General features: G+C 43.4%; 1 protein-coding gene across 1 annotated transcript in view; it reads left to right on the top strand.

The window, feature by feature from the left end:
• mrps27 (mitochondrial ribosomal protein S27) overlaps window positions 1–23,651 on the top strand; it is a 109,164-nt gene that overhangs the window by 67,141 nt on the left and 18,372 nt on the right. The window contains exons 6-10 of the mRNA XM_070885922.1: window positions 2,138–2,216; window positions 5,537–5,652; window positions 14,902–15,004; window positions 15,156–15,298; window positions 22,270–22,428. Coding sequence (XP_070742023.1) covers window positions 2,138–2,216; window positions 5,537–5,652; window positions 14,902–15,004; window positions 15,156–15,298; window positions 22,270–22,428 — 600 coding nt within the window. The remainder of the gene's footprint in view (window positions 1–2,137; window positions 2,217–5,536; window positions 5,653–14,901; window positions 15,005–15,155; window positions 15,299–22,269; window positions 22,429–23,651) is intronic.

Genomic DNA, 23,651 nt, shown 5'->3' with positions numbered 1-23,651 from the left:
TCGGCATGTTGCATTAACTCATCAATCAACTTGACATTTTCGGACCTTGGGTAGCGAGCCAATAAAACGTTAAAAGACTTTCAATTGAGCCAATAAGGTCAAAGAAGGCGAGTTCTTTTCTGTAAATTGATCCAGGTATAAAATACAGCCATTTTGACCATGTGTCTCAGTAAGACAAAGAAACTGGCAATCAGCCAGCAGTTTGTTGCTCTCTGCCAAGATTAAAAAGTTAAAACTACCATCGGAGTTCGTATTTCATTGGAAATTAAGAGATCTAACATCAGGTGACATTATCATTTAATTGAATATTGGACAATAAAAGGTGCACTGCCGATCGATGAGGATGTGAGGTCTGCTTACAAGAGTGACCGATGGTGCTGATCCCGAAGGCCACCCCGAGCTGCGAGAGGACACCACCGCAGGTTGGGAGTATAAGAGCTGGAGCATGCCACTGCAGCTTCCAGCACGAGCCGACACAAATGTGCGACGACTGAGTGACATCATAAGGACCCAGGTCGGCGTTTGGAGCGTGGGCAGAAGCATCGTCAGGGTCCTGGTACAGCGGAGGAACAGGAAGGTCATGGCGAACTTGCGACAAGTGATCGGGGCGGAGGAGTGATGAGGAATCGTGGCGGAGGTGCGGCGAATGTTTGTGGTGGAGGAGCGGCGAGAGTTTGTGGCGGAGGAGGGCGAGAGTTTGTGGCGGTGGAGCGGCGAGAGTTTGTGGCGGAGGAGCGGCAAGAGTTTGTGGCGGAGGAGCTGCGAGAGTTTGTGGCGGAGGTGCAGCAAATGTTTGTAGCGGAGGAGCTGCGAGAGATCGTGGCGGAGGTGCGGCGAATGAGGGTACTGTGCCCAGAAGAGCCGAGGGATCAGGGGCCGCACGGGCCAGTCCACACTGTGATATGTGTGTGCACTCGGTTCGTGCAGCAGAGCAGGTCTCCAGTCGTCCTGGTTAACCCTTGCCACTGGATAAAGGCCTAGCTCTGTCAAGCCCGTGTGGTGGCTAATGTGCAATGGTCACCACACGTTAAAAAAATCCATGCACAGGCACCCCTTCAACTGGAGTTCAGGACGGGAACGTCGGGTCCTTCATTGAAACATCTGTGAACTCATGTGGAAGCAAGTCATCCTCGTTCGAGGGACTGCCTATAATGATGATGATCTCAAGGGAACTTTAGCACGAAACCCAAAGTTTTTGTAACATCTATTGGATTTGAATTGCCGCTCACATCCCTTGTAACTGGGAAGTTGGCAGAGCTTTGTGTCATAGTCGAACAATGATAACATTTGATGTTTGTATTCATTCTTCTGTTCAAATTATGTTTTAGCGTTTAATCATTTGACTTCTGTTCGGATTCCTATTACAGAAAGATCAATTGAGTTTGATTACAATGCTTATCACCAGTCTGTTTTGGGTTAAATTTTTCACTAACAAAACTAATAATGCTTATTGTTTGGATGATGAATTTGGCCTTGACAGATTCGATCTTTTTTTAGCAAAGCATTGCTTCTGGTACTAAGACAGACACTGCATCCTTCTCTAATGACAAATCAATACATTCTGAAAGGGTTGCTTTGTATGATTGTAGGAGACTCGAAGCATTTTGAAGAAATTGATGCTCCATTTATTTTATTGCATTACTGTAATGCACTACTAGACAGAGTCCCAGTATTGTTTGAGACAAACAGGCTGAATGGGCCAGTCCAACAAAGTATTTTCCTCTATATAATTTTAAGAGAAAGAAAATCGAAATCACTGCACGTGATCAGATGGTTTACCCGCATAAAAGTGCTAACTGAAACATTAACTCTGTTTCTCTCTCCACAGATGCTGCCTGACCTGCTGAGATTTCCAGCATTTTCTATTTTTATTTCAGATTCCAGCATCCGCAGTATTTTGCTTTTGTGTTGTTGTAGCAGTACTAAATTGAATTGCTTTGCAAATGAGACCAACAGTTGTGGTGACTCTGGGCAAGAGGTACACTGGCTGAGACTGGGTGATTTAGTATTCTAGTGCAGCTTGTATTAAATCAAAGGAAATGTTATGTAGAAGTTAGTTTTAGAAGACTCCTTTGATTTGGGTGCTCGAGATTTTATTTTCCTGTTTTGGACCTGTAATTTTCAAATCCTTTTGCAGGTGCAATACGGAATTTTTCCAGATAACTTCACATTTAATCTACTAATGGACTCTTTCATTAAGGAGGAAGACCTTACAAGTAAGTGAGGAAGTTAATTGTCTGACTGTAGTTTGTATATTTAAAACAATTGTCTGCTTTGAGGGGAAAATGCTGCCTGTCTTTTATCTCCAAACTGTTCATTGTATAAAGGTCAAAAGTGTGCTAAAAGTCTTTCTTTGGAATTGAACACCATATATACATTTACTGTTATGTAAGATTCCTGTCACTAAAGTTGGCTGATGATGCCATATGTGCTAGTAATTCTTAAATGTCAGTTCAGTAATGGCAATGCAATGCATTTGAACATCAATATGCTCTGCTGTGGAGTGAGAGGATGTAGCTTTCCATTCATGGTTACCAACACATTAATTTACTGGCCTCAGCTGCACTATCATTAGAAGGCCCCACGTGGAGACCAATAGCCCCCGAAAACAGGCATGGGGATTGCGATGCGTGATTGATCCGCGCCCGTTCAATGTGCTGTAGGCAGCATGCCAACTTTGTGCTGTCTGCTCATTGCCATGATTGTAGTGTGTAGCCAGCGCTAACCGCACTGTTGATTGGCTGCATGCATCAGCAGGGGGGCCCAAAATTGTGACAGTTTAGCACCACTTAAAGCTAGCTTGCACAACTTAAACGGGAGGTGCATTGTGGCTGGAGCAGATAGTCGTAGTCATTGTACAACAGATTCTGACCTGGGAAATACTCAATATTGGCACAACATGGGAGAGAGCGTGCTCCAAGGATTTCCAGTGCTGCACTGGAGGTCTTGGTGGAGGTGGTGGAAAGGAGGAGAGGTGTGCTGTATCCACAGGGGGCCAGAAGCCCTCCAGACAAATGCTCAAAAGGCAGTGGGAGCAGATAGCCATGGCAGTCAGTGCCAGGAGTCAAGCCTCAAGCACCTGGATGCACTGCCACAAAAAATTCAGTGACCTCATATGAGTGGGCAAGATCAGTGAATGCACCTTCAAATACCCTATCACACCAACTGCAACACTAGCCTCATCAAATGCGCAATGCACCGCACCACCAACAATATATATCAATCAGGACTGAAACCTAACATTCATAGCATCACCTCACCCTCACACACTGAGCACCGCTGCAAGTCTCACACCCACATCTCATAGCTTGCACACACTGCCAGCTATTCAACCATGACATCTGAACATAAGAATTAGGAACAGGAGCAGGGGTGGTTAGTGAGATGGGGAAGTGATAATGTAGATAGAGAGGGATGGGTGGAGGTGCAAGGTAAGTTGGTGTGAATAAGGTTGTGCAGGGTAGGGAAGGCAGAGTGATGGGGATGTGATGTGTGACACAACAGGATGAGGTTGAGTGTGTGTTTTCAGTAACGTTTTGTGATCCACTGAAATCATTGAAAGGTTTGCGCCACTGCAGCTAGGTCCTCCTGACGACATCCCTGCTTGTGCCCTCCTGTGCAATGTCCAACCAGGCTGCATGGTGTCCTGGGACAGTCTCTTCCGCCCATTGGAAGGGAAGCAGAACTCTCTGCGTGCTGTGGAGGGAGCCTGGGTGCAGTCGTGCACCTCTGTGCAGTGCTTGTCAGTGTTTGCTGCACTTCAATGCTGCAGAACACTGACTGTACAACTGTCAAGATGTATGTCGGTATGGTCCTTTTAAGGAAACCAGCGGACCCGGTTCCTTTTAATTGTCCGGGAACCTCGCAGGGCGGGCTTAACAAGCCCCATCAAGGTAAAATTACTTGGACAGAGGCGGATGAAGATGGGAGCGGAGTTCCAGTGAACACCCAAAGTCGCTTGCTTCGCTCCCAACCCGGTAAGAAAAATCGCGGCCATTGTTCCCCGCTGAAGTTCAAGTAGGAGAATTGCTCCTTAAACACCCTGGGCGCATATGGCCTCCAGTTGAAAGCCCTTCTCCTCCTTCCCCCTCTTCCAGCAGCTTGTCCTGCTCTGCGTGCTCTTTGTTCATTCTCCAAGTCATGCTGTATTCCAAGGAGAATGCCTACTAGTGCACTCATGTCTGTCAGCAAGTGGTTTGTGCAGAAGACTTGAAGTCAGCAAAAAGTCCTTCACGTGTCACACCACTCCCTGTAGACTTTAGCAACTTGAAACAACTATAGAAAGCACCAAACACTTGTAGAATCGTAGCTACAGCCAGTAGAAACCAGCAACTAACCTTTAGGTAGGTGATGATCACTTTAAATAGTGCTGATGGGGTTTCGTCCTGTTGCTGAATGCGTGTTCAGTTGGGCGAACTTAAAAGAGGGTGTTAGCTGGCACGTTGAGCTCCAAAATGGCAGCGCTGGATTCAAATCAGCGTTGCACGCTATTTGATATCATGATCTGCCTACTCTGCATACTTTCAGCGGATGCTCATTGCGCATGCATTAACGCACTCACCAATATGGTGTGCGGCGCGACTCGCACCAGAAGTGTGCATATGCACCGCGGACGCCATTTTGGATCTCTAAGGGCACTCATAGCACTCAAAAAACAGACGCTACGGACCCAAATTTTTCCTATGGATGAAGAAGTCAGCCTCACCCACTGTTAATGTCCTAGTCATTAGTTATTGAGTGATATACACCGTACATCATCATGTATATGGCAGGCTTGATGGAGCAGCTAGTCTTTTCCTGCTCATCAATTTTGTATGTTCGAATACAAAGAGGCTGAAAGCAGGCCACCCCTCCAGCACCCTTTGGCCAACCAAGCTTGATACATTAGTTGGAACAAATCAGGAGCAGGAAAAGATGTTTTTTAAATTTCACCTAAAAATTACTTCAGTGGCTAATGACGATCCTCCCTTCCAACTTACCTAGATCATTTAAATCTTTTTTTTCCCATGGTTAACTCTCTTCCAAATGCTGCGATAATTCAATATAGTTGCGGAATACAAAGAGAAAGTTAAATGTTCATTAAGATTACTTGTTTGGGGAGTGAGAAAGGCTTGGGTTACACAACAGTGAGCTGTCTGACAGTTTCGGCATGTCGTTAACAAGAAGGACGAAAGCTCTCCCCTGTGGCTCTGTAAGTATATGCTCTGATTTTTATGGTGCCTGAGCCATGTCTTCACCTTCACCTCCACCAGTTTCATTCGTACAAAAATTTGTAAAACCAATTATGTTAACTATTATATGAGGCGCTGCTTAAGGTAGTGTGTGTAACTGAGGTTAATGTTCTCTACTCCATTGTTGCAATTGCTTTAATTTTTAATGGTTGTACAATAGATTTATAATTTACTACACACTTAGAAGGAGAAAGGGTATTTGTGCAATAAATAGAATGTAAGAGAAATGGGGTTTGCCTTAATTTAAAATATTTTGTTTCTAAATTGATTGAGGATGACACATGAAACTGTTATTCTCATTCCAGATGCACTAGCTGTTGTCAGTGAAGTGATGCTACAAGAGGTTTTTGATGAGCAATGTACACAGCTTCTTTCCCTCTATGTTCTCCATAAATATCGACATAGTAAGCCAGAATTGAAGGTAAAAATATACGTTGATTTTCTCAACAGTGCCACTGTTATGAAACACACATCCTAGCTCTGATTAGGTAGCCTACTTATGGTGACAAGTTGCAATGGAATTTATTTTCTCCCTGAAAAGCCAATTTGAATTATGCATGTGTCTGCACTTTCATTAGTTAATCACATTTTGGCTGACATGTGAAGGAGCATTAAATCTTCAGTATGTCTTCAGTATTTATGCATTTAAGCGGAAGATGATGCATTCAAGGGGAAGTTAGAGGAGCACATGAGGGAGAAAAGAATAGAAGGTTATATGGCTAGGGTTAGATGATGAGGGGTGGGAAGAGGCTCGCGTGGAGCATAAACACCAGTGTGGACCAGTTGGGCCAAATTACCTGTTTCTTTGCTGTACATGCTATGTAATTTTATAGGATTTTTTCTTCTGTTCAGGCAAATGGCAGATCATTGCAGTGGCAGTTGGGGGATGGTAATCAGAACCTTAAATTATATGAAACTCCAACTTGTAGTAAATTGTTTGCAGTATAATTGTTTACACTGAATACAAACCTAAAATTATTGTAATAGTCTCAATGTGTATAAGGATGAATATGCAAAAATTGAAACTATGGTCTTAGCAACTATTTGAAAGAGGACCTTCACATGAGTATCCAAACCCTGCACCCAGGCATCTTGATTGTTACCAATGGCTGTATATTCCTCAATGCGAGTTTCAGATAAAAAATCTTGCTTGATCAAGTTTAAAAATACCAGCCTGTAACCTTGACGGTTAAAGCTACCTAGTTTCTATGCATTTTGCATGTTGCTCTAATATAAACTTACATTACAATCCCACTTATTGGTTCTAATTTTTGCATTTATGGTGCTGAAATAGTATAGCAATCCTCAACGGATTAGTCGGAGGATTACTCCATGACCTATTATGCTGTGGAAAGCAAGCATTAAATACCACAATCAAAATTAAAATCTCTTTTTGAATTCTTTTCATGAAACCATGATTATGCTTTTTATCTTGTGCATATACAGATTAATCTTGACTAATTGATAAGGTCTGAATGGCAATAATGTGGAACATTAAAGCTCTCTCTAATGTGTGATGGATTTTTATTGCTTTAGTTCACTGATGGAATAATTATAATATTGCATTTGATACTTCAGATGTAAAATGCATTACCACTATAGCAGATATGTTACCTGAAATCTGACAGATCGTAATTTACAACATAGGCTAAAAGGCTCAGGTTCAACTAAAGTTACAATTTTTGAACCTGCACTTTAAGTTGTACTGCGGGACAAGTCTAATAACAGGCTTTGATTTCTATCAAAATCATAGCTGATTAAGATATTTTGGCCCCAAGTTTCCACATGATTTGCTCCTGATTTTTAGGAGCAACTAGTGTAGAACGGAGTATCTTAGAAATCGGAATTCTCGTCATTTAGTTTGCTCCAGTTCTAGTCAGTTAGAACAGTTTCATTTTGGAACAGAATTTTTTTTTTCCAAAGGGGGCGTGTCCGGCCACTTACGCCTGTGTTCAAAGTTTCGTCAGTGAAAACTTACTCCAAACTAACTTAGAATGGAGTAAGTGAAGATTTTTGTATGCTCGAAAAAACCTTGTCTACACTTTAGAAAATCAGGTGTAGGTTACAAATCAGGCGTAGGGAATAGGGGGGGGGGCGGTGTTTAAAGGGAAGTTTACAAACATTAAACACTTCAGTTTTACAAATAAAGAGCCATCATCAATAATAAATGATAAATACATCAATAAATCAACCAATAAATCAATCAAAAAAAATTAATAAGAAATCATTTTTTTTTAAATCAATAAATAAAAAAATTTCTACTTACCGACTGCAACACCGGGAGCCCTCCAACAGCGTGCTGGGATGCCCCCCCCCCCCCCCACACCCCAGTGTGTCTCTGTCAGTGTCTCTATCTCTGTCTGTCTGTGTGTCTCTCATTCTCTGTCTGTCAGTGTCTGTGTTTCTGACAGCGAGGGGAGGGGGAGGAGGGGGGTAGGGGGAGAAGGAGGAGGGATGGGGGAGAAGGGGGAGGGGGGGAGAAGGGGGGGAAGGAGATGCGGGGGGAAAGGAGAAGTGGGTGGGTAGGAAAGGAGAAGGGGGAGGGAGGCTGAACGGGCCGGGCACGAGACTTCGGGCAGGGCCCGTCCCCAGCACCAGATTTACAGGTAGGTGGCGTTGGGTCGGGTCGGGGGGGTGGTGGGAGGGAGGTCGGTTCGGGTCGGGGGGAGGGAGGGAGAGGGAGGTCAGGTCGGATCCAGTCTGGTGGGGGGGGGGAGCGGGAGTCTGGTCGGTGTCGGGTCCGGTCCGGAGGCCGGGGTTGGGGGGAGCGGGAGTCAGGTCGGGTCCAGTCCGGGAGCGGGGGGAGGGGGGAGTGGGGAGCGGGGAGCGGGAGTCCAGTCGGTGTCGGGTCCGGTCCGGAGGCAGGAAGCGGGAGTCGAGTCGGGTCAGGAGGAAGCAGGAGCTGGCCGTGGGAGGAGCCTTATTCACGCAGCCCCAGTGAGGCCATTGGGCCAGGGCTAGGGGCTCTTGCTTCGGGCCCCTCCCACACAGTTTTGGGCGCCTGGAGCTACTGCACTTGCGTGCCCACTGTAGCGCGCATGTGCAGAGGTCCCGGCACTGTTTTCAGCGCAGGGACCTGGCTTCGCCCCCTACAGCTCCTGCTGCGCCGCGCCGAGGGCCAGAGGACCTGCAGGGAGCTGGAGAATCTGGAGGTTTATTTTAGGCGCACTTTGTGGCACGAAAAACGGGCGTCCAGTTCGGGACTGCGCCGTTCTAGGCGCGGCTCGAAACTTGGGCCCATAGTCCTACCTATTCAACGGTCTTGTGGCATAGGGCAAATCAGAGTAGCAATTCATCATTTTATGACTGTGTATGTATGAGAAAATCTATTGAAAACTTTGCAGCAGATTTAAGCAAAAGCTGATTTGAAAGGTTTTTTTTCCTTCTTCCTCCATCCCATTTCTATTTGTTCGTTTTTCATTTTTTGAAACCCTGCAGTTCAGACCATCATTCGCCATCCAGCCGTCATCTGTGGAAGTCGCAGCTGGCTGTGAAGTGGAGTTTTGTAATCAGGAGTCCACCACTCTACTATTGTAAACTATTAGGCTGATTTAAACATGAAGCATTTCCCAAGAACAAGGCAGTGTTTTGCATAATGGTTTAATATTTAACGTGTCCAAGTTTTTATTTATGAAAATGTACATCTGGTATCGAATGATATGAGAAATGCTTAAAAAAAGATCATATATAAACCCGTACCTAAAAAGTTCTCTTTGGTGCCTTGAAAGTGTCCTGTTTTATCTGAACATAAAAATGAGTTTTACATCATAAATGGCAAGGTTAGGCAGCCTCCACTCATTCAGGCCCGAGACAGAGACTAAACCTTCCATACCAGGCTCTTTGCTATATACAATATTACTGAGGAATATGTGTGAGGCAGTGGTCCAATTGGAGTGCAGGATTGTAGCTCCTTAAACTGTCTTTGCTCAGTTTTGTAAACCGAGGTTCGATTTGTGTTTTACTCCTCTCCTGAAAGGGCCAATTCTTGTGTGGTTCACCTGGCATTGTTGATCCTCCATTACTTTGCAGCTGTGGCCATTTTTCACGTGTGGGCCTAAATATTGGATGTTGGCAAGTTATTCAACATGGAGGGCATCACAGCCGAGCTTAATCCTGTCCTCATGTGACATTTGGACATTCACACATGGACATTTTCCAGCAAGGCGCATTGGATATCAACCAGCCATGTGACATGACTGAAGGATGCTGAGGCCAATTGTAGTATCTTCTACCACCACCCCAGCTGAATTAATCTAACTCAGCATAGATCAGGAATCTTTTAACCTATATTGTAGCTCACTATCTCACCACACGGTACATTTACCCGCTAACCCCACCATGGGAGCATCTAGCTTATGGGGGATGCAGAAACAAACACAAAAGGGAGGGTGAACAGCCAGTTGTCGTGGTGCATATAGGTACCAACGATATAGGTAAAAAAAACGCGATGAGGTCCTACGAGATGAATTTAGGGAGCTAGGAGTTAAATTAAAAAGTAGGACCTCAAAAGTAGTAATCTCAGGATTGCTACCAGTGCCACGTGCTAGTCAGAGTAGGAATCGCAGGATAGCTCAGGTGAAGATGTGGCTTGAGTAGTGGTGCAGAAGGGAGGGATTCAAATTCTTGGGATATTGGAACCGGTTCTGGGGGAGGTGGGACCAGTACAAACCGGACGGTCTGCACCTGGGCAGGACCAGAACCAATGTCCTAGGGGGAGTGTTTGCTCGTGCTGTTTGGGAGGAGTTAAACTAATATGGCAGGGAGATTGGAATCTATGCAGGGAGACTGAGGGGAATAAAATGGAGACAGAAGCAAAAGATAGAAAGGAGAATAGTAAAAGTGGAGGGCAGAGAAACCCAAGGCAAAAAACAAAAAGGGCCACTTTACAGCAAAATTCTAAAGGGTCAAAGTGTGTTAAAAAGACAAGTCTGAAGGCTCTGTGCCTCAATGCGAGAAGTATTCGGAATAAGATGGACGAATTAACTGCGCAGATAGCAGTTAACGGTTATGATGTGATTGGCATCACAGAGACATGGCTCCAGGGTGACCAAGGCTGGGAACTCAACATCCAGGGGTATTCAGCATTTAGGAAGGATAGACAGAAAGAAAAATGAGGTGGGGTGGTGTTGCTGGCTAAAGAGGAAATTAATGCAATTGTAAGGAAGGACATTAATTTGGATGATGTGGAATCGGTATGGGTGGAGCTACGGAATACCAAAGGGCAGAAAACGCAAGTGGGAATTGTGTACAGGCCACCAAATAGTAGTAGTGAGGTTCGGGACAGCATCAAACAAGAAATAAGGGATGTGTGCAGTAAAGGTACAGCAGTAATCATGGGCGATTTTAATCTACATATTGATTGGGCTAACCTAACCGGTAGCAATGCGGTGGAGGAGGATTTCCTGGAGTGTATTAGGGATGGTTTTCTAGACCAATATGTCGAGGAACCAACCAGAGAGCTGGCCATCCTAGACTGGGTGATATGTAATGAGAAGAGACTAATTAACAATCTTGTTGTGCGAGGCCCCTTGGGGAAGAGTGACCATAATATGGTTGAATTCTTTATTAAGCTGGAGAGTGACAAAGTTAATTCAGAAACTAGGGTCCTGAACTTAAGGAAAGGTAACTTTGATGGTATGAGGCACGAATTTGCTAGATCAGACTGGCAAATGATACTTAAAGGGTTGACGGTGGATAGGCAATGGCAAACCTTTAAAGATCATATGGACGAACTTCAACAATTGTACATCCCTGTCTAGAGTAAAAATAAAACGGGGAAGGTGGCTCAACCGTGGCTAACAAGGGAAATTAAGGATAGTGTTAAATCCAAGGAGAAGGCATACAAATTAGCCAGAAAAAGCAGCAAACCGGAGGACTGGGAGAAATTTAGAATACAGCAGAGGAGGACAAAGGGTTTAATTAAGAGAGGGAAAATAGAGTACGAGAGGAAGCTTGCCGGAAACATAAAAAATGACTGCAAAAGCTTCTATAAATATGTGAAGAGAAAAAGATTAATAAAGACAAACGTAGGTCCCTTGCAGTCGGATTCGGGTGAATTTATAATGGGGAACAAAGAAATGGCAACCAATTGAACAAGTACTTTGGTTCTGTCTTCACAAAGGAAGACAATAATAACCTTCCGGATGTACCAGGGGTCCGAAGTTCTAGTAAGAAGAACTGAAGGATATCCTTATTGTGCGGGAAATTGTGTTCGGGAAATTGACAGGATTGAAGGCCGATAAATCCCCAGGGCCTGATAGTCTGCATCCCAGAGTACTTAAGGAAGTGGCCCTAGAAATAGTGGATGCATTGGTGATAATTTTCCAGCAGTCTATCGACTCTGGATCAGTTCCTATGGACTGGAGGGTTGCTAATGCAACACCACTTTTTAAAAAAGGAGGGAGAGCGAAAACGGGTAATTATAGACCAGTTAGCTTGGCATCAGTAGTGGGGAAAATGTTGGAATCAATCATTAAGGATGAAATAACAGCACATTTGGAAAGCAGTGATAGGATTGGTCCAAGTCAGCATGGATTTATGAAGGGGAATCATGCTTGACAAATCTTCTGGAATTTTTTGAGGATGTAACTAGTAGAGTGGACAGGGCAGAACCAGTGGATGTGGTGTATTTGGACTTTCAAAAGGCTTTTGACAAAGTCCCACACAAGAGATTGTTGTGCAAAATCAAAGCACATGATATTGGGGGTAATGTATTGACGTGGATAGAGAACTGGTTGGCAGACAGGAAGCAGAGAGTTGGGGTCCTTTTCAGAATGGCAGGCAGTGACTAGTGGAGTGCCGCAGGGCTTAATGCTGGGACCCCAGCTCTTTACAATATATATTAATGATTTGGATGATGGAATTGAGTGTAATATCTCCAAGTTTGCAGATGACACTAAACTGGGTGGCGGTGTGAGCTGTGAGGAGGATGCTAAGAGGCTGCAGGGTGATTTGGACAGGTTAGGCGAGTGGGCAAATACATGGCAGATGCAGTGTGGATAAATGTGAGGTTATCCATTTTGGGGGCAAAAACACGAAGGCAGAATATTATCTGAATGGCGGCAGATTCGGAAAAGGGGAGATGCAGCGAGACCTGGGTGTCATGATTCATCAGTCATTGAAGGTTGGCATGCAGGTACAGCAGGCGGTGAAGAAGGCAAATGGTATGTTGGCCTTCATAGCAAGGGGATTTGAGTATAGGAGCAGGGAAGTCTTACTGCAGTTGTACAGGGCCTTGGTGAGACCCCACCTGGAATATTGTGTTCAGTTTTGGTCTCCTAATCTGAGGAAGGACGTTCTTGCTATTGAGGGAGTGCAGCGAAAGTTCATGAGACTGATTCCTGGGATGGCAGGACTGACATATGAGGAGAGACTGGATCAACTGGGCCTGTATTCACTGGAGGTTAGAAGGATGAGAGGGGATCTCATAGAAACATATAAAATTCTGACGGGATTGGACAGGTTAGATGCAGGAAGAATGTTCCCGATGTTGGGGAAGTCCAGAACCTGGGGACATAGTCTTAGGTTAAGGGGTAAGCCATTTAGGACTGAGATGAGGAGAAACTTCTTCACCCAGAGAGTTGTTAACCTATGGAATTCCCTACCGCAGAGAGTTGTTGATGCCAGTTCATTGGATATATTCAAGAGGGAGTTAGATATGGCCTTTGCAGCTAAAGGGATCAAGGGGTATGGAGAGAAAGCAGGAACGGGGTACTGAAGGAATGATCAGCCATGATCTTATTGAATGGTGGTGCAGGCTCGAAGGGCTGGATGGCCTACTCCTGCACCTATTTTCTATGTTTCTAAATGCTGTCTGACCTGCCAAGCATGTTCAACATTTTTTATTTTTGGTTAAAGTTGCCTTGATTTTGATGAATTCTATTTATAGTTATTATTTGTAGTTGTTACTTTCATACCAATGAAGACATCATATCCATGGAAAAGGGTTGTCCCGGCACTGTAAATGACTTTTTACAATGTTTTACAATAGTTTTTAATTAGAATTAACTTTTTAAAATGTTAAATTGATCTAAGTTGATTTCAGAACAGACAGCTCACTTACATCCCAATGCCAAGCCTTGCCTGGATTTATAGCATCTGTTCCCAGCTTTTTATTGCTCCATGTGGTAGGCCTGCGGGGTCAGCTAATGGCTGTGTCATGAACAAGGTTTTTGGTTCGCCATTGAGCTTGCTGCATCACAGTCAAAGCAATGTTCCAGTGTGGTGTATCGTACCATTCCAGAAATGTCCGGGCCATTGACAAGTGTGCAATCTGGGACACGATGTGGTTTCAGTTGTCGTCAGCAAACTGCCTGCGAGGTTACCTGTCTTTACATTAAAGAAAGTGGAGTAGAAATTCACCGCTGCCTGAAACGGGTCGCACATACCGCTTTTGAAGTGTTTTCATCGCCACTGTGGATGAGGTGGCCTCTTGCGCGAAATTCAGCTCTTTGTAATTTTTTTTCGAGCGGACGAAGAGTCGGTCATAATGGGGGATGTAGTGCGGCGGTGAGCACAGTTGAGGGGAGGAAGTGGAGGCGGGAAGGAGTCTCCACCACTGTCAGTCATCAGTCTGGCGCTGATGGCGTCATGACGCTTGTGAGTCACCACACCTCTCCCCTTCACTTAAAGGGGAGAGCTGCTGCGAACTCTGCGATTCTTTTAGTTAGGTCCACTGGTCCACTAGGGAGGGTTTCAGCCGGGTCAGCGACCTGGCACCCAAGAGAGGGTGACAAAAAAAATAAAATGGCGGCCGCGGCATTGTGCCTTCCCCTTGAATGGCCGCCGCACAGCCATGTCGCAAACACAGTCCACCGACAGAAAAAACTGTCGGTGGCACCGCTCAGCGGCCCGAAGATTTTTTCCCCTAAATTTAGGTTGAGGTGCGGGAGATCAGCGGTGCGCGCTTTGGTGACGCACTTGGAGGAGTCGGCAGCAGCGGGGCGGAAGTGGGGACCGCCGGAAAAAAGCGCTTAGGAGAATTTCGTGAGCGGCAGCCATTTGACTCCGTCACGTGGCCGGTAAGAGGCATTTTCGGAATGTGAATTTCGGCCCCAGCATATCCAATATAATTCACAGTCCACCCTGTGATTTTCAGTTCCCTACTTTGCACAACCTATACCAGGTGAGGTGGCTCAGAGAAGCTTTGTTGAGTCATTTCCCATGTAATGCCCCTCAGAATGTCAAAGTCAGATGCTACTGACGAGATGTGCAAAGATTTCAGTCTATTTCTTTTGTTTTGAATCAGCTTATCTGGCATTTTACTTTGTAGTTTCTTGCTGCATCTTTCTGCTGTGTATAATTTTGCAGGTAAATTTGACAATTCCAGCCTTAGTCTGATGTTGTATTTACTGACTTTTGCACAGACAAGAGAACATGGCGAGCGTCCCACATGATCTGTGGAGAAAATACCATAATTAAGAGGTAATTGTTAATCCCATAGCTCATTCTCCCACTCTCCTAGGAGACTCGGCTTGTGGATAACTTGTTGCTGTGAGCAGAAATTAAGGGTGTTGGAAGAAAGACAAAATCACAAAAATGAAATCTGAAATATTTTTAGATCTTGGTTAGTGATTACCTGATAGATTTCTAACTGTTTGCTCAGTGTACATTTCCGGGTCCAGATGTCAGGATTTTCACCTTATGTTCTGTATAATCTGCTCTTTTCCAGTCGGAAGATGAGCGGAATTTGGGTGCGATTTTACTTTTGGTCGGACTGAAACAGCACAACACAGTCGGCTTTAGCTCTCAGCTTCTGGGCCTTGCATTGCTTGGTATGTTTCCTGCAGCTCTTTACTCTAATATATCTAATGTGCCATCTTACATGTGAAATATATAGCAGTGCAGTATGTTCAAATTGCTTTTGTCCCTAAGCAGATTTATCTATACATTTTAATTTTCTGAAAATGTGGATAATCTTAACAGGAAAAGTTGAACTATCTAAAGGGATCCGCGCTGTTTACACCAAAATGCCCCTGATCTGGACCCCAGGGTACTTGATTCGAGCTCTAAATGTAATGGAGAATATGGTGAAAGCATCAAATGGAAAAAGGCTTTGTAAAGAAGCGGTAAGAAATAATAATATAGTGTTCTTTTTTATTTGAGTTGTCAATCTGCTTTTTGTGGATGCCACTTTGTATTAAAATTCACTCTGCTTATAGGCCTTGCTTGTATCACACATAAGCATCCTGCATCCATTGCAATGGCACTCATGATTGGCCTTAATGGGGGCAAATGCGAGTGGATGGTGAAAGTTTGCATCACTCGCCTCTTCCATTTAGCTGGGCACTTGATTTGGGGGCTCAGCATGGAGCAGGGAATGGACTTTTGTACCACTGATACCTGGTGCTCTGACACATTGCAGTACTGGAATAAAATACAACATTATAATTGACTCCGTTCAGAATGCCCAGACATTTAGTTTAAACGTAAAATATGAAATACTCTTACAATAGTTTGGTTTCCTTTTTAAAAGCTCTAAGTAGACTCTTGGAGACACTACACAGGTACAAATGGAAGAATGTTCACGTGTGAAGTTATTTTGTTTGTGTGCAGAAGTTCTTCAACCAGTCCAGTGTACGACATCAAAATGTCAATTATTTGCATTTCAAATATTTTCAGTCCCGCAAACCATATTTTTTTCTTCACCTTGGGATGGGTATGAAGGTCTTGGCCGTAAACATTCTCTAAGTGCTGGGCATTGTCTGTTCCTCTTGCCTGACCAGAATTGCCCTGCCTCTATGTGATGATTTGGCCAGAAGCTGGCACAATACTGACAAAACCCATTTGTTGAGATGAGCACGTTTTGAGTGGCAACCAATCCAGGGCTTCTGTCCTCTCATCGGGACCATCTGCAGTGCCATCTATTTTAATGCACTTTAATGATTTTTAATCTGTGTAGCTTCTATAAACAGGAACGGAGTAAATTATTTTAACATTTTAAAAGCTATTTTGACTATAAGACACAACTTCAGCACAGGATAGAATTTCTTCCTCTTCGACACCGTATCTGCGCTGCTAAAAGTGCATTGTGCCTGAGGGTAATTGCTGAGCAGTAGCCCACATAATGCTGGCAATTGACCATATAATTTAATTGTCAGCAACTGTCTGCTGCTGTTAACATCCTCAAATACTTTAGCCGGTTCAGAGACATGTTCGTAGTGTCGATGCTTAGAGCACTGTATCCTATTGCCATAAAGTATTAGATTTAACTATTTGAGGACATTGGTACTTGATTTATAAAACCACTCAATAAACAAGTAAAAAGTTAACATTAAATAAAAGTGCTGAAGGCAGCGTACTCCTACAACACCATTTGCAGTTTTGTAAAGAATGTTAATGAAGTGAAATATTATGTTATCATATGCATTTGTGATGGATTTTACAAATGAATAATCCTTTGTGTAGCTCAGGAAAACTGTTCATAGTAGTGCAGAAATGAAAGCCCATCGAGGATTTATGGCCTTGTAAGATTCAGTTTTGAGATCTTAAGTCCAGCTCCTGTGGCAAGCAAACCCAAAACATGAAATTATTCCTTTTTTAGAAATGACTTTAAATTAATAAAGTGGGTGGATGAAGAACTCTTCACTTAAACATCCCCCACACGTCTTGGAAGTGAAGCCTAGCTAGCTTGGTTGTAAAGAACCTTGTGCTTAGCACATAACAAAAATGTCATCATGACATTGTCGTTATACAGTGTCGCCTGTTGCCTCTAATTGAAGTAAAAGCCCTTATCGTTGTTGATTGGCCCTGGCGAGGCACTCTTGTGGATTTGCTCTGAGTGTCTGCCAAAAGTTGCATCCCAGCTTCATTTTGGGCCAACAAACTGTTCTATTGTTTTATCTGCTGCCACCCCATTTTGAAGTGGAGTGCTTTTACTTTGTAGCCATTAATATAACTCTAAGTTACTCTGTCTCGCAAAGCAAATTTGGAAGTGTCTACAGATATTTGTTTCCTATGGTGTAAAGCTACAGATAGCTAAGTGGATGGTTAAGTGCATTCTGCACCGCTCACGTCTTGCGGGGAATAATGCCAAGGAGCAGATTCAAGGGCCATTCCACTCTTTCCTTCTTTTCTTTCTGAGCACCTTTCAGTCGGGTTCCAAATGATAGTATTTGCAAGGCTACTACACGCAGAAACCATTGCACGTTTTCTAAACAGCATCACCTCCACACAAAGAGCAGTGGAAATCTGGAACTCACACCTTCAAAAAGCTGTTGAGGCTCGTACAGTTAATAATTTCAAAACTGAGATTAATAGATTTTTGGTAGGCAAGGGTATTAAGTGTTATGGAACCAAGGTGGGTAGATGGAATTAAGATACAGATCAGCCATGATATAATTTGATGGGGGAACAGCTCGAGGGGCTGAATGGCCTATTCCTGTTCCTATCTGCACACAATATTGACTTTGGTAGATCAGTCCTGGCAGCTGGTGTTTCAATTGTTAGCTGGTCAGCATAGAAACATAGAAACATAGAAAATAGGTGCACGAGTAGGCCATTCGGCCCTTCTAGCCTGCACCGCCATTCAATGAGTTCATGGCTGAACATTCAACTTCAGTACCCCATTCCTGCTTTCTCGCCATACCCCTTGATCCCCCTAGTAGTAAGGACCTCATCTAACTCCTTTTTGAATATATTTAGTGAATTGGCCTCAACAACTTTCTGTGGTAGAGAATTCCACAGGTTCACCACTCTCTGGGTGAAGAAGTTCCTCCGCATCTCGGTCCTAAATGGCTTACCCCTTATCCTTAGACTGTGACCTCTGGTTCTGGACTTCCCCAACATTGGGAACATTCTTCCTGCATCTAACCTGTCTAACCCCGTCATATGTGAGAGATAAATTTATGGGCCAGCCAACTCAACATCACCAGCCGAATGAACTGTGATGTTGTAAAATGTGCTATTCTTGATGCTTATGATTTGATGTCTGAAGCATACAATAGAGTGTTTAAGAAATTAAGGAAAAATCGTTCAGTACATACAGAGAAATGGAATTGGAGGATGTGTAGAAGAAATGACTGCCAAGATCGTTGTCGTGAACTTCGAGAAGAAAGTGGCATGTGAGAGGCCAGAAGAGTGAGAATGTGAATTTCTGGAGTAGAGGACAAGTTACAGGACAAGCTTTTAAATTGGCAAGCATAAAAATATTGGTTGTTACAGGAGATAAACTGGAAACTGCAATTAGTGTGTTTATCTAGTGGACATTTCACAGAACAATGAATATTTTAGAACTTACTAATCAGGAACTTGCTCATGCCTCAATGTGAGTTCAGCCTCAAGGTGCCATTGGGCAGGAATTTTACTTCTATTTTTCCTAAATTTGTGTGAAGTAAGAGGAGTTTGATTCTTGTAGGAGTTCTGACTATCATTTTCTACATTTTCCAGAGTGTATCCACAGGCAGCATATTTACATTAAATGTTGGAAAATGAGGATCTCTGTGCTCAAGCAGCAATTGGCTGCACTCCACAGCATGATAGAGGATGATGGGTTTCTGGATCCTATTCTCCAGAATGTGGTGACCCAAGAGGCTGTGCTAGACAGTTCAGGATTCAGGGCTAATATAAAAAGAGAGAAGTGAGTGATCATCCTCAGGGTCAGCAGTGGGACACAGGATTCACAAATGCAGGGAACTCCTCAGTTACTGGAACTCTTCCGTAGACATAGCATTGGACAAGTATGAGGTGGACAGGGACAGCATCTGAGGATAGTGGTACTAAGCAATATTGTGGCACCGAGAAGTGAGAGAAGGGAGGGGGGCGGGGGGGGTGGTGAGATACAGATAGGCTACAATAATAGGAGAATGGTAGAAGTGGGGGATTCTATAGTTAAAGGTATATATGACCTTTTTTGGCGTTATGACTGGGTGTCGCAAATGATTTCCTCTTTGTGGTCAATAAAAACCTCAATTAATTCAACCCGCAATTTCCAATGGCATAAACCTGTTAATTTTGCCCTCCTGTCTCATCAGTTGTCCTCTTGTCTTAACAGTAATTGGGCCCCTCTTGTCATTCCATTAGCGTCTGCATCATTACATCTTCTGCCTTCTATCACAAGATGACATCACAAAACACATTTGAGCTTTCCCTCTCCACTTTCTGGAGATACCATTTCCCTCTGTGGTACTCTTATTGTGGGCTGCTCCGACCTGTGTGAGAACACCACTGCAGGTCGGGGCTATAAATAGAGCTGGAGCGCCGGGCCCTGGAACATCGTGGCGGAGGTGCGGCAAATGAGAGTATGGGGCCCAGAAGAGCGAGGGCCCAGGGACAGCACGGACCTGCCCACACTGCGATATGTGTACGCCCTAGGTTCGTGCAACAGAGCAGGTCTCCAGTCGTCCTGGTTAATCCTTGCCACTGGAAAAAGGCCTAGCTCTGTCAAGCCCGTGTGGCGGCTGGTGTGCAACAGTCATCACACGTTAAAAAAATTCACGCACAGGCATCTTCCACCCCCTCAACTAGAGTTCAGGACTGGAACATCGGGTCCTTCATTGAAACAACTGTGAACTCTCGTGGAAGTAAGTCATCCTCATTCGAGGGACTGCTTATGATGACTCTCATTGACTTTTCTGTCACATGCACTCCTGATTGCTCCTTCCCAGTCACTTTCCCATGCAACTGTACCAGATGTAGCACCTGTCCATTTGCTTCTTCCCATATCATTGTCAGGGGCACCAAGCACAATTTGTATATGAAGAATTTATATGTACCTGCTCCAGTCCAGTATATTGTATTCGCTGCTCACTGTGTGGTGATTTCTATCTTACGGCAACTAAATGCAGATGCTGACAGCTTTGCCAGACATCTCCAGTTCCCCTCCCATTCTCACTGACCTTTTCAGCTGTGTCTTCCTGTCTCATTCCTCTCCCTCCTCTCTTACAACAATCCCGACCAGGTCCCACTTGTTGGCTCACTCCATTCCACTAGCCTCCACATCACTAAATGATATGCAATTTCCAATGAACGAAAGTGGAAAAAGTGCTCCTGATTTCTCTGTATCTACCCTATCAAATTCCTTAGTCATTTTAAATACCTCGATTCGGTCACCTGTCAACCTTCCAAACTTAAGGGAATGCAAGCCACATTTATGCAACTTGTTCTCATAATTCTGCCTTGTATCGTTCTAGTAAATCTGCACTGTGTCATCTCCAAGGCCAATATATCCTTCCTGAGGTTTGGTGCCCAAAACTGATTGCAATATTCCAGATGGGGTCTGATCAGGGCTCTGTACAGCTCAGGTCAGAAGTGGGGTTGTTTGCGGATGATTGCAGCATTCAGCTTCATTCGCAATTACTCAGATAATGAAGCTGTCCATACCTACATACAGCAAGATCTGGTCAACATCAGGCTTGGGCTGATAAATGGTAAATAAAATTTACACCACACAATTGCCAAGCAATGACCATCTTCAACAAGAGAGAGCCTAACTAACACCTCTTAACATTTAGTGACATTACCATTGCTGAATCCCCCACCATCAATGTTGTGGAGGTCACCATTGACAAGACTTCAACTGGACCAGCCACATAAATGCTGTTGCTACTAGAGCAGATTAGAGGCTGGGTATTCTGTGGAATGGCTCATCTCCTGACTCTCCAAAGCATATCCAAGGTATAATTCAGGACGAGGGCTACAGGTGCGTGGGAACACATCACCGCCAGGTCCCACACCATCCTGACTTGGACATATGTCACTGTTCCTTCATTGTCGCTGAGTCAAAATCCTGGAGCTCTTGCATTGTGGGGGTACCTTCACCACACAGACTGTAGCTGTTCAAGATGAAGAGTCACCACTACCCTCTCAAAGGCAACTAGGGTGGGCAATAAATGCCGGCCTTGCCAGCGATGCCCATATCCTGAGAATGAATAATTTCAAAAGTTTTGAAGCATCATTTCCTCACTTTTGTATTACTATCCCTTGAGATAAAGGTCAAAATTCCATTTGCCTTTTTGAGTACTGTTTGTACCTGTCTACTAGCTTTTAGTGATCCATGCACATGGACACCCCAATCCCTTTGCCCCATTCACTGTTCCTAGTCTATCATTATTGAGAAATTACTCCGATTTGTCTTTCATGAATCCAAAGTGGATGGCCTTGTATTTCCCCACATTGAATTCCATCTGCCACAGATTTGCCGACTCACCTGCCTATCCCTTTGTAACTTCCTGCTCCCAACTAGAGCAATGTCTCATCTTTCTCCTGGGCACTCTGCTGGCCTCTTCTCAATATTATCAAATTCAGTCTTCTTCACAATTTTCCTGCCAGCTTCTCCCATTCACATTACATTTTGCTCCCTTCCATTTTGGAGCTGTTTTACTCCAGGTTTGTCTTGCTAATGCTTTTTTGCAGCCTGACAGAGATAACCCTTATCTGTCATCCTGCACTTTTCAGCTCTTTTCAGTTTTAAAAATCAATTTACAGGGTATTAAACCCATAACTAAAGTGGCCTGTGGTAAGCCCTCGACATGGTGTACCTCACCTTCCAAAAGACTTCTGACAAAAGTTGCACAAGAAAGGCTATAAATTAAACTCAAAGCTGTGGGGATTCAGGGTAAACCCTATGAATGCATAAGAAACTGGTTGAACAGTAGGAAACAATGAGTACTCTTTAGAGGAATTATGTGAGAATGCCGAAAGTACTGAGTAGGGTGCCTCAAGACTCAGTACTTGGAGGTCAGCGGTTTCTAATTTACATAAATGGTTTGGATTCAGAAAACCAATGCAAAGTGGTCGAATTTGCAGATGATACTAAACTAGGTGGTCAGTGGAATCAAAATAATCAGCTCAGAAGATACAGAATGAGTTGGACAAGATATGTGAGGGTGGAACAATGGCAGATGAAGTTTAATGCAGATAAATGTTAAGCGTTACACATAGAAAGAAACAATAGACAATACACATATTCCATGAATGTTGTTGACATTGTTAAGGAGTCTCAGTAAATCAGGGCACTGGAGCGTAGTCTCTAAAACAGCAACTGCAAATGCTGACTTATTAGCTGGTGAAGTCACTGGAGATTTTTGCTCGTGTTGTACAGGTGGATGCCATGGCAACCATATTGGAGACGGCAGCAACTGAGACCAGTGAGCCCACGGTGACAGATGAGTCACAGGAAATAAAACAAGAAGCTGAACTTGATGAGGATGCTGATGATAATGAAAAATCAAAACTTACAGACTACTTGAACAAATTTAAGGTATTTTGCATACACTGAAATAGTTATGTGAATTTCTAATACAAAATATAATTCCACATCAAGAAGATTTGTTAAAAATAACATTGGAAATCTGTCTCAGGAGAGTCTGAGATTACTGTTATACTGAATGCTTCTTCCCAATATCCCTACTGTATTATTTTGTTTAACCACCTAATCTTAATTAAGCCTCATAGGTAGGCAGATAAGTACATTGCCTTTATGTTATAACAACAAAGGAAAATGTATTTTTACTATTAATTTTAATTTTTTAAGCAACTCTTCCAAGATCCTTTATATTTGCTAGTGTAAAATGTCCCTATAACATTGAAGGCTGTTTTCCTTGGGCTTTTTATGCACAAATGCTTGATTTTTAAAACCTTCCCTCACAACAAATCTAAAGTTTCTATCACATCTAATAAATAAACAGAGTTCAACTTTTATTTAAAGATCATTCTGGAGTGATACTACTCTGATCAGGAAATGTTTTTGCCAAATCAATAACATTAATGTGCATTACAAAGCAACCATTCAGTACCTAGCCCTTGATTCAAACAGGAAATAGTTTGTTGACAAGCAAAGCAAGATCCAAGGCCACGCAATTTCTTTCTGCAGGGATCTGCCTAATGTTACTATAGATTTTTTGGGTCAATCAGAGTTGTATTACCAACAATGACAACTCTCCTTAAAGGCCCATTATGTTGTGCTGTATTGAGCTTTTTCTGACTGACCAGACTAACTTGCCCAGCTTTGTTAGTTTACTGTTTCAAATCGGTTGTCTAGTTAAAATGCACTAAGGTATTGTGTACTTAATTATTCATTTGCTGTTGTGTTGAAACTTAACTGCAAAACAAGATATAATTACACACCACTGACTGAGAAATGGAATTTAGGGGAATGAAAGTACATTGATTTTTTTAATTCTATTTTAGCACAGGGTGTGTAAGAATGAGAAGATACAGAACATGTTTCAGAGTAATGTATTATCACAATACCAATTGCAGGATCGGTTTGTTTTGGGCTGGTCGCCTAAAAAGATTGCATTTAATGTTGTGTCCTTGCTCAGGCTCGTGTATATATTTGAGCCTGTTTGAATGTGATATTTTAGAAATGTACTTTAATACTCAGAAGACCATGACATATTCATAATGTTACATTGAGAAATTCAATTTTTTCACAAAGACAGTTTGTCACAATTTCTATAACTGTTTTTGCAGCAGACTTGT

The sequence above is a fragment of the Pristiophorus japonicus genome, chromosome 1 (assembly GCF_044704955.1).
Source record: "Pristiophorus japonicus isolate sPriJap1 chromosome 1, sPriJap1.hap1, whole genome shotgun sequence".
Classification (NCBI taxonomy): domain Eukaryota; kingdom Metazoa; phylum Chordata; class Chondrichthyes; family Pristiophoridae; genus Pristiophorus; species Pristiophorus japonicus.
This window is presented reverse-complemented; position numbering and strand designations above follow the sequence as displayed.